Source organism: Ceratotherium simum, chromosome 6 (genome assembly GCF_057802395.1).
Source record: "Ceratotherium simum simum isolate JZ-2026a chromosome 6, ASM5780239v1, whole genome shotgun sequence".
In the NCBI taxonomy this organism is placed as follows: Eukaryota; Metazoa; Chordata; class Mammalia; order Perissodactyla; family Rhinocerotidae; genus Ceratotherium; species Ceratotherium simum.
The window spans coordinates 83,983,392-84,000,097 of record NC_141905.1 but is presented as its reverse complement, the minus strand read 5'-3'; the positions used below and the strand labels follow the sequence as shown (position 1 = coordinate 84,000,097).

At 45.7% G+C, this 16,706-nt stretch overlaps 1 protein-coding gene across 1 annotated transcript in view; it reads left to right on the top strand.

The window, feature by feature from the left end:
- The window catches only part of ADAM12 (ADAM metallopeptidase domain 12), a 176,503-nt gene that overhangs the window by 74,284 nt on the left and 85,513 nt on the right, over positions 1-16,706 (top strand). The window contains exons 5-8 of the mRNA XM_087433022.1: positions 1,069-1,258; positions 8,194-8,259; positions 9,650-9,721; positions 16,442-16,611. Of these exons, the coding sequence (XP_087289148.1) occupies positions 1,069-1,258; positions 8,194-8,259; positions 9,650-9,721; positions 16,442-16,611 (498 nt within the window). The remainder of the gene's footprint in view (positions 1-1,068; positions 1,259-8,193; positions 8,260-9,649; positions 9,722-16,441; positions 16,612-16,706) is intronic.

Below are 16,706 nucleotides of genomic sequence, written 5' to 3'. Positions count from 1 at the left end.
ACTAAATGTTAGCACCAAAGGTTCTTGTTTAGTTATTGTCATTTCCAGAAGTATACTTATCTTGATGCTGTATTTCACGTCGGGGAGGACGAAGGGCCAGTGTATGTGCAGATGTGTTAGCAAAGCATAAAACTGTCCTGAAATTGTCAGTCTTTGGAATAACATGTTAACAGAAGCCTGATCCATGGATCTGCCCTGTCATTCACAAAGAGGGCCACTACCATTCAGGCACTGACTTGGGACCTCTGCTGGGCTAAAAGTATCAACTAGTTGACACAGCAGCCCTGAGAAGTGGATGTTATTATCTCCTTGCCCAGGTGAAGAAACCAAGGCTCAAAGAGGTCGGGGTCACACAGCTAGTAAGTGGCAGAGCCAGAACTTAAACCAGATGGCCAGACTCCAAAGGCCATCTTCTCAGGCTTCTCTCAGTCGTGTTCTTCGCTCCCGTAAAGAGTGTCCACCTTTAGCCCAGATGGACCCCTGGCAGACCTCTGCCCTCAAGGAGCAGTTCTAATGCTCTGTGCACTTACATTGGTTCCTTTACTCACACATCTCCCACAAATTAAATAAGTAAAATACAAAAAAAAAAAAAAAGCATGTAAGTTTATACTCAACCTTATATCGGAATCCTTTCAAATATTTAGGAAATATAGTTGATCAGAATGAATCATTCAGGTGTAAGAATTTTCCTTTAAAAAAGATTTCCCTTCTGAATCATGTCTGCTAATTCAGATATAGTTATTTTCTAAACAGATGAAACATCTTTTCTCTCAACTCTTCTTCCCAGCAATATATCTTTGAGAAGTTTAAAAAAATAAAGACTAAATGCAGTCTATTCTTTACCATAAAATATTTGAAACAAAAAATTTCTCAGACTTTTTAAAAGATCTGCAAAATGAATCAATGCAAACATATGACACAGAAATGTCCTTTCTAATTAAAACCTGAGAATATAAATAAAATGGTATTTCTCTCTTCATTGTCTGTCTCCTTAAGAGCTGGGTCTCAGCCATAAACAAGAAGCTACCCTTAAAAATTATATATTTTTTCTTATTTCTTTTTCAACAGGGGACTTATTACGTTTGAAAATAAAACCTACATCTTAGAACCAATGAAAAATGCAACCAATAGATACCAGCTCGTCCCAGTGGAGACCCTGACGGGCGTCTGGGGATCATGTGGATCATCACACCACAACACGTCGGGCCCCGCTGCAGATATCAGGCTCCCACCACCCTCCCAGAGGCAGACAAGAAGGGTAGGAGGGAAACCCAATGTTGTGGTTTTGGGGAGCGGGGGCTCCAGCTAGGGACACCCAGTCCTAGGACATCTGGAGAAATTTTACCGTCTGGATGTTGTGTCTCGGGGTGGAATCACCCAGTTGATCTGGAGGTGGTCAGTACCGTGTGGGCAGAGCGTAGTCCAGTATTGAAACTTCCATCATTGTATTGCAAGTGTTGGCCTCAGACTCATTAAACTGTGCTGGGTGAAGTTGGGCTCAGAGGTCGACAGACTCACCATTGATTATATCCTCAGTGAGAGCGTACTGTGGGCCTAGGCCCAGGGTGCGCCCCACCATGGTAAACAAGACGAGAATAGACCCTCACCCGCTCTCAGGCAGCTCTCCTTCTACGGGAGGAGAAAGGCAATAATGGAGGTTTCTTCATTCGCAGGTCTGTTTTACAATTAGGGTCTTCATTATGATTTGCAGAATGTTCCCAGCCTTTGCCCACATGCCTGTGCAGAGGTGCATTGAGTGTGTCCACACAGTGTGTTTCTATGGGGTGTTGCTTCCCCAGTCCATGCTGCAGATGCCTGTCCTACTTACCTCCTGGGACTGTCCCATTGCTCTGTGTTCTGCTCGTCAAAGGTCTTCCCTTCTTCTCCAGAACTGGAAACAGTAGTTGCCTAATGGAGTCTGGGCTGTGCATCTCCCTCTCCGCCAAGTGGACAGAAACTCGGTGCCCCAGCACGGCATGGTACAACACCATGAAACCTCCCCCCAAATGGCTGCCTGACCCTTTCACATCCAGTATCATGTGGGCTCCGTAGGCCACAGCAGAACCCTGCTAAAAAGGAGTAAGGGCAGCCATTCCCTACGTTTGGCTGGAGGCCCTGAATTTAAATACATACAACCAACAATTTCCTGATTCTTCATCTCTGGCTTTCCTGTTCCTCTGTTGACAAGGAATCAAGAATTCATAGATATGTCGCTTGTGCTTACATTTGACAGTCTAGGGACATGATCAGGGTTCCACTTAACACGCGTTGTCTTTCCTGACTTTGAGTGATACACTGCTTAACATTCCATTTCACAGATACAGTTCCTCTTTGTTCATTGCTAATCATTTTTCTAAATTCAGATAGTGAGCGTGATCCTAAACAATTTCTTCCCATCCTTAAAATTTCCCCCATACCTGTGGATAGTGTCTGGTCCCCTCACCTGCTCTTAACTGATCTGTTTCAGGACTCTTCGTTTTAACTTTACGTTCATTCTTTCCCTCTTGGAGTTCTGCCTGTATGACCTTAACTTCCTCTGTTAACATGCTCCCAAGATTTTCAATGGCAGGCGCTCAGAACCTCTTTATCCTCTTCTTCCCCATCACACCGGAGGGGACAAACAGCCCATCAGAGACTGTGGCTCACCTTGACGTTGACACTCAGTAGAGGAGAGTGAATCTGAATCCCAGGGAGCAGCTTGAAGAGCCCCCCGCCACCACCAGCAGCTCAAGAGAGTTTTCAGTGTGCCTTTGTCCCCCGCCCATCTCAGAGGGACAGATTTAAGAGCTGGAATCATCAAGACCAGCCTTTGTGGTCCCGGGGCGTGTTTATTTTACTCTTGAAACACTCTTCCTTTGACTCCAGACCTCGGATGAGACGGGTCGAGCTGTAGCCCTTCATCATAAATGAAGGGACATTTGCGTTTTGTTTTCGAGTTGCTTTGCTTTGAGTGCCTTGTTGAATACGTGTCCCCCACATTATGAGATTTATAACCTGACAGTTTAAATGATGCTCAAATACGTTTGCTATTTCATTTAGAAGTACAAGCCCGGTTTGTACTTCCCAGTCCTATTTTAATTCTTTAACTAGGCTTACAGCTCTCTAGCACCATGATTGGCACAGTAATTTCCAGTCATTTTGACTGGGAGAGAAACGGGGAAAACCTGAATAACAATGTTGTTTTGTTAATGAGACATATTGAAGGGTAAATGAACCTTTAAATTGAAAAGGGAAGGCATCCGACACAGTTCAACTCTGTTCTCAATATTTCTCTCTAGAAATAGTTGTGATTGTTTTTATGGAAGAGAAATGCCCTTGACTTAAAGGACATCTATATAGTGAAAACGATACAAAAAATTATTTGCAAATAAGTGGAAGACTTGGGAATTGGAATTATATACAAGCTGGTTTGGGGCAGCACCTATGTAGATATGAAAGGGACGTATTCAAGTTATATGCCGCTTACCTGCCTTGCTTACTCTGCCTTTATTTTATACTCAAAAATCAATGTAACTGCAGCTAACTCATCTTGTTGATGCAGCACAGCAACTGGATTTGCTTTTTCCCAGCATTTTTCTGCCCCTACTAAATGTTAACTATTGCAAAGATTGGTTTGCAGGCCGAGATTTTTCTGCAGCTGTTTGCGCTTTTCTTCACAGAGCAGCAGCAATAAATCTGCACTCGGGGTATGCACTGGCTATAATATAAGCTTGAGCTATTGTTTGTCATTTTTACAAGGCTCTACATTAGATTTTAGTGAGAACCCCAGTTGCTTCTGGAAGGGAGCCCGCAGTCAGAGAGCTTCCTCGTCAGTTCTCTCCTCTGCAGGTTTGTAAGTCCAGCCTGAAGAGTCCTTGCCGCTCAGATCTCCTGCGACATGCTCCTTCCCTCTCCATCAGCTGTGCATTCAAGAACGCAAACTCATTTTAACATTGGCCTTGAGCAAGCTATAAGGAAGGCCAAGGCATGGTAAATCCACTACTGGGAAAAATCACATAATACGTCCCAAAGGCAAATGTCAATTATATTTGAAGTATCCTCTCTTTGGGGATTATCTGTGCTCTTCTTGCCCTCCGTTAGTACAGATAATTATGAGGTAAATGTAGAAGTCAAGGCCTTCTCTAGAAAGCAATGTTTGCTTGTGCTACTGAGTACAAAGAAGACAGCCCATCAGGGAGGCACTGTTGTGTTTCCTCAAATGCAGCCATTCTGAGCTGGACCCGTGCTATTGCTTTTGGGTTTCTAGACAGCGAGTCATATTGGTTTAATAGAAGCCACAGTAGTGGTGGTGGTGGTAGTAACGATAATATATATGTAGAGCCGAATGATAGTTCAATATCAGGAACTAGCCAGAACCATTTGAAAACTCATTAATTATAGCAGGCGTACTTAATTTCTCTCTAACATAACCATCCTCACTTGCATAGCTCCTCTAAGAGACCAACCAACTTCTTTTACTGCCTTGATCCTTCTTAAAGCTTGGTAGTGGATGACAGCCTGCACCACTCTGGCTTCCTTGGCCCTGGGCTCTCAGCATCTATCAGTGTGAGTGGGGCTCCCAAATCTACAGGTGTGGATTCCTCTTGAGTCTTGAATCGATTAAAACTCTGGATAAATAAATAACAGATCTCACCCGTGCCATGGGTGTTTTGCACTCAATTTCAGTACTTCACATTTGTTCCCATTAACATTCGGTTCATCAGATTCAGCTCATTCATCCAGCTTATTGTCTCTCTTGCTTGTTAGTTCTGCAGCCTATATATCAGCCAGGCCCCATAAGCCGTATCCCACGCAGATACGATCAGGTGCTTTGTCCCCACACAAGTCATGGATAAGGATGGTGGAAACCAGGGCTCAGCTTGCAAACATTCATAAAGTGGCCTTAGAGTCAAGGCCTGGAGCCTCGGTTGAGCCGACAGAGACCTTCCCTTACTCAAAGGAAGATAACCAAACTTTTGACTCATTTATTTTGCTGATCTTGCCACCTGTGGAAGCACTGGCCCTGGTTCCATGGTGGTGGTTCTTTTGTTGTTTGGTTTGTATCACAGCTGACTCAAATCTGTTTGCCCATCTCCACCCTTACTGCCCCAAACTGTCAAACAGCTCTCACCCGCACTCTGGGCTGCCTCTTTTGTCCCCTATAATGCGTTTTCCTCCCAGCAGCCAGAGGGATACTTAAAAACCTCACATTCAAGGGCTCCCCGTTGCTCTTAGATTATCAGATTGCCATTCAACCTTCTTGCCGTGGCCCTGCCCCCTGCCCACATCTTCAGCCTCATCTCATCCACACCCTTCCCTCACTCACTAGACTACAGCCATTCTGCCTGTTGCTATGACACTCCAAGTCCTCCCCAGACTCAGGACTTCTGCTGTGCTATTCCATCTACCTGAAACACTGTTCCCGCCACCCTGTCCACAGGTACCTGCTTCTCACCCTCAGGTCTCAGCTAACTTAGTCCCTCTCCCTCCTCTTTTCCTCATTGCAGAACCCTGTTTATTTCCTTTGTTGCACTTTTCACAGACTATGCTTTATTTTTGTTAATTCTTTACTGTCACCTCTTCGTCCAACCTCCTTCTAGAACATGAGCTTCATGAGGGCAGTACCTTGGGTTTCTTGTCCATCGCTGTATCCTCTGCACTCAACACAGTGCCTAGCGCATTGAGAGCTCCCAGTAGATATTTGTGGGATGAATGAACGATACACATGTGAGTGGCCCAGATGAAGAAAGAGTTCTAGTGAGGATTCATTGTAACCCTGATCTCGACTTGCTTTTCTAGCTTGAGTTGGGTTGAGTGTCCAGTACCAGAGTTCCAGTTGCAGCGTGTTTGAGGGATATTGGCTGGGAATATTCTCGGGGAACTTGGCTGTGATGACTTCAAGAGGCCCAGGAACTGGTTCCCTCTTGAGCAGGACTCCAAGAACGCCTTCGTCTCCACCTTGGAGCAGAGACTGTTGGGCCTTTCTCAGAGGCTTACGTTCCTATCCATTTGAGGAGGGGCTTTTATTTATAACTCAAAAAATGAAAATTCAATCAAGCAACCAGTTTCAACTGTTGCTCTGCATATCCAAAATTTTAAATGTGATTTTTTTTTTTTTAACTGGACAGCCAGATAGGTGGAAATCATGTGGAGGTAATTTAAGCCTCTCTGGACGTGCAGCGGATGGGAGTGTGCATCTTTGCAGCCATGAGCCGGCCACTCCCCTGTGGCTTTTTATTATGATGTGGTTAGGCTTCTCTCTGAGCTTGCAGCTCTCTGAATTCGTGAGAAGATTTGGACTCCTCTGAAAACTGCAGAGACAGGCAAATTGCGATCATGTGTTTGTTTTCGTTATCTGAAATTGTGTATTTTCTAAATGATGAACCAAGGCCGCTTGGAAATATCCCCTGGTCGTTTATTTCACCCTTTCTCAGTCTGGAAGGTATAAACGTCTAAACAACCAGGGCCCCTTCTGAGTTTTTCAATGGGAGATTAATTTATTTTTTCATTTACAGAGCTACATTTTCTTCTGTCTGATTAGCTGGATCTGTTAATGGTTAATCGGAGTTGTGGGGGAAAAAGCGACTTCTGCTTCTTTCACACCTCAGTAAGGAAAAGGGGCAAGATCTTCACACTTCCAGAAGGTGTCTCATTTTGTGTATACCAGTGGGTACCACTGGGGCTAATCATTTTTTCCTTCATAAGGACGTATGTGTCACCATAAAGCATGCCTACAACATAGAGTTACAAAGCTGGATTTTTTTTCTTGTTGTAAAAGTATGAGAAATTATACCTTTCATGGTGCTTGGTTTTTCCTTCCTCCATAAGGTTTCCAGATTTCTTTAGGGATACCTAAATTCATGAATCAGCACAGCTGGGCGGCGGGGAGGAACACTGCTCTGATACAAACATTTTTCTTGTAAAAATCTGTTTGGAAGATCCCGGACTGATGGGGATTTGTTTTATAAAAGATGTTTCCCTGAGGATTATGTAACTGGAAAGCTGATTCAAAGCACGCCTTGGTCATTTTTGCTTTTGTCTGAAAGCGAGGTTCTTGCAGGCGAGGTTTCCGCGTTCAGTAGCGTGTGTAGCTAACTCATAAACCAGCAGCCCCAGTCAGAGGAGCAAGACCAGCTCACCCCGTTCCCTCCACTGGCGTTTGATTGCAGAAACAGAAGGCTTTGTTTTTGGTTTTTAATGTTTGCTTTTTGAGACCACCCTCTATGAATTGCTCTTTTTCTCCTAAAAATGCCTTTGGGATTCTCCCAGTAATTCACGGAAGAGTGCGACTGTTTTCTGAAACTTGATTAAAATATAAGCCACTTCAGAGGCTGCCTTTATGTGAGAGGGAGTTCATGCTTCTGCTGCCTGAGCCTTCTCCGTGTCCCTCCTCCTTGATGTATCATTTCCATATTCTTCTTAACTATTCCACTCTGACCAAATCTCTTTTTTCCCGGGGCATATTTCAGTCTTTTTTCTTTCTTGACGCTGTTTCTTTCCATTCTCTTTCTTTTGTTCCTTTCCGTGTTTCCTCCCAGTGCCTCCTTCTTGTCTGGCTCTGTTCCCTGTTAGATCAGCCTGGCTGTTCCCTGTTCTCCAGACCACCCGCCTTCCATTGCTTCTAACTAGGTTTTTAAATGATCAGCTGCAGGAAATAAGCTCCCTGGAATGGACTACTGAGCGTTTCCCCAGAAGGGGCATGCAGTTCCTGATCAAAATATATCCTCCATTTTCTCAAATCACAAAACTGGACATAAAGGTGAAGGGGACACCCATGAGACACTGAATTCTTTCATCTTCTCTAGTGACCTTCAAAAGTGCTACATATGGCCTGAAACTGTGAAACGAAGGGCCCGTTGACTGGCTCCTCTTCCAGAGATAGCTTTGCTTTTGCTTCTTGATGTGCGAGTTGTGTTTAATAATGGTCTGAACTTGTGCTGATCTTACAATCAGTGCTTCAGCAGAAAGGTTAGATTTCTTTTTGAGGATTTCCCAAACGGAAATGGAAACTGGTCACTCATGCTGAGAAGGCTTTACAGAGATTATTGGGGTTGGAGGTAGACTTCTAGATGGAACGGAGGTGTGGGAAGTGGTGGTGATGGCAAGGATGGAGTCTCACCTTAGTTAAAACGCTTGGGTCGAGAGATGTTGACAGTGTTCTGGAAGCCCCAGAGCGGTATTAAAGGAAATTAAATCTGTGTTTACTTTTGGCAGCATAAAAGAGAGACCCTCAAGATGACCAAGTACGTAGAGCTGGTTATTGTTGCAGACAACCGAGAGGTAAGAACTTGTTGAAACTTCTCAATACCATTGGTTAAAAAAACAAAACAGGGGAAAAAAATGTTTAGCAAGTTTATACTTGCTTTAATTAACCTCATTTTCTGTGAGCCCTGAAAAGCATTGTAAACACCCCATTGAAAAAGTGGTTTTCTGATATTATCAAGTATGAATATTAAAAATGTGTCTGACATTACAAATTAATAGCAAGAGCTGCAGAAAAAACAGAGTTGCTCTGTACCTAAGCTTGCCAAGCGGGCAGAATTATTTGGGGGAAATGGTGGGTGGCTTTAGACTGTATTCTAAAACATTGCGGGAAAAATTTAGTTTAAAAAATGTCCAGGGCTGGCCCCGTGGCTTAGCGGTTAAGTGCACGCGCTCCGCTACTGGTGGCTGGGGTTGGGATCCCAGGCGCGCACCGATGCAGCGCTTCTCCAGCCATGCTGAGGCCGTGTCCCATATACAGCAACTAGAAGGATGTGCAGCTATGACATACAAACTATCTACTGGGGCTTTGGGGGCAAAAAAAAAAAGGAGGAGGATTGGCAATAGATGTTAGCTCAGAGCCGGTCTTCCTCAGCAAAAAGAGGAGGATTAGCATGGATGTTAGCTCAGGGCTGATCTTCCTCACCAAAAAAAAAAAAAAAAAAAAGTCCAGTATGTCCTAAACCGAAATGAGTGAATGAATGAAGGCTATAGAGACACAGCAGAAAAATCGTTCCTTCTGAAGTATGGTTTGATGCTGTGTTAGTTTTTTCTTTTAATGAATTTTTAATTAGCTTTTTTTAGATTATCTTCTCTGTGTTCATTTCTTGCCTCTACTACATATTATGAATTAGGTGACATTTTCTCATAGAGTCACTCAACATATATGAATGAAACAGGCTTGACCATTTCTCAGAAAACTGTTCCCGTTCTGGAAGGTCAGATTAGAGGGGAGAAGGGGGAATTTATTAACTTTTTATCCATTCTCCTCTGTGTTGTTTGACTTGTTGCCATGAGCTTCTCTTACTATTTAATTTTTAAAAACAAATATAAAGGAAATTTCTGAGGAAGTTAAAATCTGGTTGATGATATGAAGAATGGCTTTGGACTGCCTTCTGGTTGTCTGTTTTCTCTTTGCCAAAACATGTCACTGCCTCCATCATTTATGAGGCTGGAAAACTCTCAGAAGTTACTGTCTTATGAGCACTTGGCTAGGGTGAATTTCAGGGAGTTTCAGGACGTCCCCAGACGGGGAAATGACTCGGCAGGATGGGAACTCATTTCACGTAAACCAGGGAAGGTCCCAAGTGGTTTGTAAAGCCCGAGACTTCACATTTCCAGGAGCTGGGAAGATGAGATTTGATTGATATTCTTGCTGTTATTAATGCTGACATTTAAAATTATTAAGTTTCAGAGGCAAGGAAAAGATCTGGAGAAAGTTAAGCAGCGATTAATAGAGATTGCTAATCACGTTGACAAGGTAAGTTCTTTTTCGGGTAATTAAATCACTCAAATTGTGTAAATGTTTGGAAACGAGGTGGAGGGAATGAAGCACACCTTGTCTGACTTAGCAGGCATACCGGGTTCTGCCTCTGGTCCTGCCTCTGGCTGGAACGCAGACTTCCCCGTCCTCTGAGCATGGAATTCCTGGGGCCTGGAGCAGCCGCAGGAGATGCCACCCCACGCTGTGCGGACTGCGGTGGCCTTAGATACATCTGTCTCCAGGCTCTCTTCTGGCCAGGCAGAGGTCCAGGCTGAGGGGATCTTGGACTCCCCAGTTAGATCTAGAACCCCAGTAGGGTGCATCCGACCCTTTTGAGAACTCCCAAGAAGGCCTCTTCCCAGATGTCCCTGGGCAGATCCCACAGGCCCCCGGAGGGCAGGCTCTCATTTCTAAGGGGCATATACAGGCTCCACAGTCCTGGGACACAGAAATTGACTTTCAGCTAAATCAGCTACTGGAAAATCTCTCACTGAGAACTAGGAGGTCGGGAGCTCACCCTTGGCAAAGGTAGTTTCAGAGCTGGAAGAGACCCTGGAAGTCTGTCTAACCCTGGGGGTGTTTGCTCACCAGTGCTCCTTACACTACCTGTTCGCAAGGAGATGGTGAAACCGTCCACGCCACCTGCCCTTCAGCGACACACCCTGCGGGGGAGAGCATCGAGCTGTTTGGTGCTGATGGCTCTCACCCCAAAACAGAGCTTCTCACACTTGCCTGGCAGCTTTCAAAGGCATTGCTGCCTGGGTGTCTGGGTGGGGCCTGGACATGATTTTTGGACGCTAACCAGGTGGTTCTCATGTGCAACATGGCTGGCAACCACTGTTGTTACGCACCTGTAATTCTCAGCAATAGCCTGTCTGCCGCCTGTGAGGACAGGTGAGAGGGAAAAGTGATGTGGCCCATTGCTAGATCTTTCACAGCCAGGATCCTCTGAAATGGTCACATTTTACACACAGCAGTTTGAGGATGCCTCACGATAGCTGTGTTTTCTAACAACCCTATTATATTTGAATTGAGTTTTCAGAAAAATGAATGCAAGCCCTCCCAGAAATTCAGTTCTGTTCTACAAGGCCTTATGGCCAGTGCCAAGCACTGTGCATCAAGAATTCAGAGTGCATCAGACGTGGTCCCTCCACTCAAGGAAGTCACAGCTTCACACGGAAGCAGACTCACAAACCACTTAGCATGGTCCAACGTGATAGGAGCTGGGTTGATGCTGTCAGTAGAGTGCTATGGGGATGCAGAAGAGAATCTCGTACTTCTTCCTGGGGGGTCCCAGCGTCTCTGCAGGGAGGGGATCCTGAAAGGTGTGATTTCAGCGGGAGCACAGCAGGGGAGGCCCTGGCTTGCTCCTCGAGGGTCTGGACACAGCGAGTAACTCCATATAACTAAGGGGAGGTGTGTGTGCACATGTACCTACACGTATGTGCGTGCATACATGTGTGTGCACACGCACAGCTAGAGCAGGAGGAGATGAAGCTGCAGGCCCCTGAATGCCCTGCAAAGCCGTCTTGATTTTATTCTGTGTCAGTGGAGATCCGGTGAATGTTTTTAAGCCCGGGAGAGAGACACGGGATTATACAAAGCTATCCGTGCAGTTAGTGTGGAGGGTGGAGTCACCAAAGACAAACAGGGCTGGTAGGAGTCTGTTGCGACACAAATTGTGGAGACCTGACCCAGCCAGGGAAGTGAGGGTGGGAGAGGGACGAGGATTAGAAATGTTTGAAGGGACACGGTTACTGGTTTATTGAGTGGTTACTAGGCACCAGGCTCTGTGTGCTTTGCATACACTCCCAGATAGATACTATTACTCCCATTTTTAAAGCAGAGGAGGCTGAGGTTCGCAGAGGCTAGTTACATAATCTGCACGTGTTCAAGCAGCATTAAAAGGCAGGACCAGGAATGAGCCCTGGTCTCTGTGACCCCCCACAGGGGCTTTTGGCCTTGACTCTACCCCCACTTGCTGTGGGTCCCAGCCCTCCGTAACCAAGCAGAAGCAGAGGCTGAGAAGAGTGGGGGTCCAAGTGACCACAAGCTTCATTGTGGTGGAGTGGCAGGGAGACGAGGCTTCATACCCCACGGAAGCAGGGGCATGCCGAGTGGTCAGAGGTCTGGGCTTGGCGCTCAGCGAGAGGCTGTGGCTGGATGGAAGTTTGTGAAAGCCAGAAAAACACAGACGGCCGTCAGCATCCTGGGATGATACCATTCTCATCTGCCAGATCTTTGAGGCAGGTCAGACTCCCAGGCAGCCTGTGCTTGCTGATATATTTTAGTAGCTACTTTTTGAAAATTAAACTTTATGCCAAAGTCAAGTGGAGGCAGCAGGATTTTTGTAAACTGCGAGTCCTTCTGGCAGGGAGGGTGAAGGATGGAGCCCAGAGGTTCTGCCAGAAACCACTAGGGGTTACCTGGTTCTCAATCGGGGCAGTCCATTAGAATCCCTTGGTGAGGTTGGTTTGTTTGTCTATATGTTTACTTTTTAAAACACTGATTCCCAAGTCTCAGTCCAGGGACTCTGGTTTGATTGGCCTGGGTGGGGCCTTGGGCATGGATACCTTCCAGACTCCTCAGGTGATGCTAGCGTGAGGCAGACCAAGACACACAGAGCGCGAGTTCTTCTCAGGCTTTGGAAGTAAAAGGAGACCATGAACGATATTAAACCCAGTCTGGTAATTGCAGAAATTTTTTTTTTCTTTGTGAGGAAGGTTAGCCTTGAACCAACATCTATTGCCAATCCTTCTCTTTTTGCTGAGGAAAATTGGCCCTGAGCAAGTATCCATGCCCATCTTCCTCTACTTTATGTGGGACGCCTGCCACAGCATGGCTTGATAAGCCATGCATAGGTCCATGCCCAGGATCCAAATCTGTGAACCCCAGGGCCACCGAAGCAGAGCATGCAAACTTAACCACTACACTACCGGGCCAGCCCCTGAAATCTCATTTTAAAGCGATGTGCTTGGTCCTCCATTTGTATTTGTTTACATTTTATTGTATATTAGATCTTGCTTCAGTTTCCAAAACCAAAAATGAGCAATGGGGGCTTTGTTAACAGCTTGCTCTGGAAAGTAAAGAACAGTACACCCCAGAGAAGTCCTGACAGACTGGATGGAGTTGGCCAGCCCAGCTGTTTTCTTGTTTCTGGCAGCGAGAGAGCTGAATTGCCGAGCACACATATGCATCCGCCCCCAGCAGACCCTGAAGACCCTGGTGGGGGTCCCCAGGCCCCTCCAGATGCTCTCTGCCCCCCAGGGCTCTCTGAGCCCTGGCTCTGGCGAGCGTTCCAGAGTTCAATTTTGCAACTCTCTAAGTGGGAGTGTCTCGGTCCAAAAAACAGTGACTGTTCCGGGGGCGATTTCCTCATTGGCAGAAATCTTGGCTCTTCTTGGCCATTCTAAATAACTGCTTGGCTTGCTGCATTGGCTTGAAGGGAAGAGGGAGAAGGACATCTCACTGAAAGTCCGAGAAGTGATTTAGTGACAAGGGTGACATTCTGCGACGTTCAGGAAATTCCCCCTGTAAGTGAAACACAGCACGTCTGACACTCGTGCTTGTAGACAAACCCTTTGCGTAGGAACTAAGAGACCCTTCCCCAGGCCCTGATTAAATGGGAAGGTGGGAGCAGCGGGTGTGTGCCTGCCCAGTGAAGTGATTGCTGAAGCTTCGCCTTTTTTACTTCACCTCCGATCTGTCCTTATTCATTAAGAAGTTAGCACCAGCTGCAAATTCTTTAAGGCTGACCCTCCGTGACCTACTTCTGAAAGGACTCATCTTCCACGCATTCATTGCCTCAGGTAATTTCCCTCTTGTGTGAGTTGTCTTCCCTCCTTTCCCCAGCCAGTTGCTGAAGGATGCAAGTTCCCATGTTGGACCCCAGGGGACTGCCCTTTAATTCTACCCATGTTTTTTCAGATCCACTTCTTCCAGAAAGCCTTTCTTGACCTCTCAGGCACAGCATCCTCTGAACTTCCTGTTTGCACCCTTTTCCTGGCAGTTCACTCTATTGGAGTTAACTGTAAAAATGGTTTAAGTGTCCCATGCCTTGAGCCTCCTGCTGACCTCTGAGCAATTGGGAGCCAGGGGCAAGAGCATTCTAATCCTTGTTCTTTATGCCAGTGCCAAGCCTAGCACACAGCAAGAGCCAAGCAAATATGTGTTGCTGCTATGTGAATGGGTGAGTTGATTCAGCTGGTCTCAGACTGTGTCCACATATATTCTGGGATTCATCGGCCAGGCAGGAAGCTGCCAAACTCCAGCTGAGCTTCTCTCTGGGTCTGGGGTCACAGCGGGTCATCTTGGAAGGGTGTCTGAGCACTCGCATAGGGTAGTTGTGTTACTTAGTGGTTTAAAACCTGGGCGCCAGGACCAGCCGGTCTGCATTCAAACTGCAGCCGTGTCAGTCATGTCTTGAGTGGTTATCTGGTCCCTCCGTGTCTCAATGTCCTTGACTGTAGAGTGGGAATAATAATTCTTAGCTCATAGAGTTGTCGTGAGGACCAAGAGAGCTACAGCATAAAAAGCACTTCACGCTGTGCCTAAGATGTAGTCGATGCTCATTACATGTTAGCTATGGTTATTGTTATTAGGAAGAACCAAAAGGAAGCCACCGGCGGCCCTAGGAAGAACATTCAGAGCAGGCAGTAGAGGGATTGTGTGTGATGACTGTAAGTGAGTTTAGCATATATCACAGTTAATCAGTAGCACTGGTTTTGGAGAGGAAGGACCATATGTTATATACGTCTTCAAATGAAATTTGTTCCAAGGATGTGATTTGAGAGGGCTAATGGATGGAAATTGCAACCCATCGTTATTGTTAAAAGCTCCTTGGTTAGTAAGCACTGAGATAGCTCTGAAAAATGATGACAGTTGGTTCTTTGCAGACCTTAGTTACTACTTCCATAAAGCCCTCGTCGGAGGCAAACATGATGTCCCCTTCATAGATGACAACCCTGAAGGCCACAGAGGGCACCTGACCCTGAGGATGTCACTCAGCAAGCTGGTGTGGACATCAGCACTGGATCTCCTACAGTTCTGCTTCTGGACTCTGTTACCTTTGTGTATAACACAGCTGAAAGTGCAATCTCTCCGCCCAACGGCAGCAGCCAGGCATGTGCAGTCAGAGTTCCAGAGGAGTCCAGAACTCAATTTTGCCTGGGAAGCCTCAGCTGGGAGCTTGCAAGTGGATACCACAGGCCAAGCGATTCTTGATTAAAAACAAGCTGTTGGGCAGCATTTTGGTCGTATAATGGTCTCATTAACTTATTAATGTAATGCCCATAATTGTTATCTACTTGAAACGAAGTTGGACTGCTGCATTCAGTTTATATTCTGTGATGTAGTTCGTGCTCCAGTGGTGTTCTTCTGCTAACCTAATGCTCACCAGATGCCTGTGGGGAGATCGGCAAGGGAAAAGATGAGCCTGCCTGGTGTGGGTCAGACCCCGGGGTCAGATGCTCAGCCTCGGGGAGTTTATTGCACTTGAGCTCACCACATTGGAATGGGGCTCGACGGTCAAATGCAGAGCTTCTGTGATTTTTGTTACTTATTGGTCCAGATGCTTCTAGCAACTAAGAATAGGATGTGCTCACATCTGGAGCTTGACTTTGGCTGCTATCACCAGCCACATCTTTCTCCGTGGCTACCTGGAGTATCAGAAGATGAGGACTTTCTCATTGTGTACTGCCTCACACATCACGGGCATTGAAAGATTTTACAGCCAGACAGGTGATCCCATGTCCTCGCCCCTGGGCCCTGAGCACAGAGCCACCTTGCTGTCTATGTGATGCACATGGGGCAGCAAGGTAGTTGGGGGCAAAGGGTAGTTCTTATCTCTACGTTGACCAATCATCCTGCCCCATCAGCTCGTCTGGGACAAAACTACCCCTTGCCATTGGAAGAGTTCCTCTTCCTGTCTGACCCAGGACAACCTGCCTGTGGAGAAAGGGCTGTAGGCTGAAGTCAGGAATACGTAGAGATGGGGAACAGAAAGCCAATGAGAAGACTTGCTTTGAGTGGTGTACCCGAAGCTTTATGTCACAAGCCTGTAAAAAAGGAACTTGTTTGACTGGGTCTTTCCCCTTGAATGGTCATTCAAGTTCCCGAAGACGGGCTCTGTTTATGCCTTTATCATTCTCAAAGCTATTGATTTGTTCATTTAATTAAAACCTCCCAGGTTGATTATAGGTGACAGAACATGATAGTGTCAGCCAAGTCTGAGTCTTTGCTGAAAAATTAATACAGATTCATTTTCAGTAACTCATAGAATATTTTGCTTAAAATGAACAAATTATTGTCCTTGGCAGAAAGTCTGCAAGATCCTAATTTACTCATTGTTTTTCTTGCAGTAGATATTAACTGGCAGTCCTTAGCTATAATGTAACTACTTTAGCTGTAATACACATCTATATGCACATTTTAAATCACCAATGAATCATATGAAATGTGTGCTTCCGTGCAAATAAGAGCAGACATCAAAGGCTAATAACTTTATCTCATTGGTCAACAACATTTGAGAACCCAGTTAACACATGCCTTTGCATCAGACACTGCAAATATTTTTTAAATTCTAATGCCACAGTAACAAGAGACCACAGAGATATTTTTTCATATCATGTCAATAAAGTTCAAAACATGCAAATCTGTTCTACTCTGCATTTTAAGTTCTCTTTAATGTGATCCCCAAAGGATGCCTGTCTTCCTCAGTTTTACAGACCACTAAACATTCGCATAGTCTTGGTCGGCGTGGAGGTATGGAATGACATCGACAAATGCTCTATAAGTCAGGACCCATTCACAAGCCTCCATGAATTTCTGGACTGGAGAAAGATGAAGCTTCTACCTCGCAAATATCATGACAATGCACAGCTTATCAGGTAGGGCATCCACTGTCTCTAGTTTGCTGAAAGAGTGCCCTCAGCATACCTGTTCTCCTGTTAGCTTCACCTGCACAGCCCCTTTTTTTGTGTGT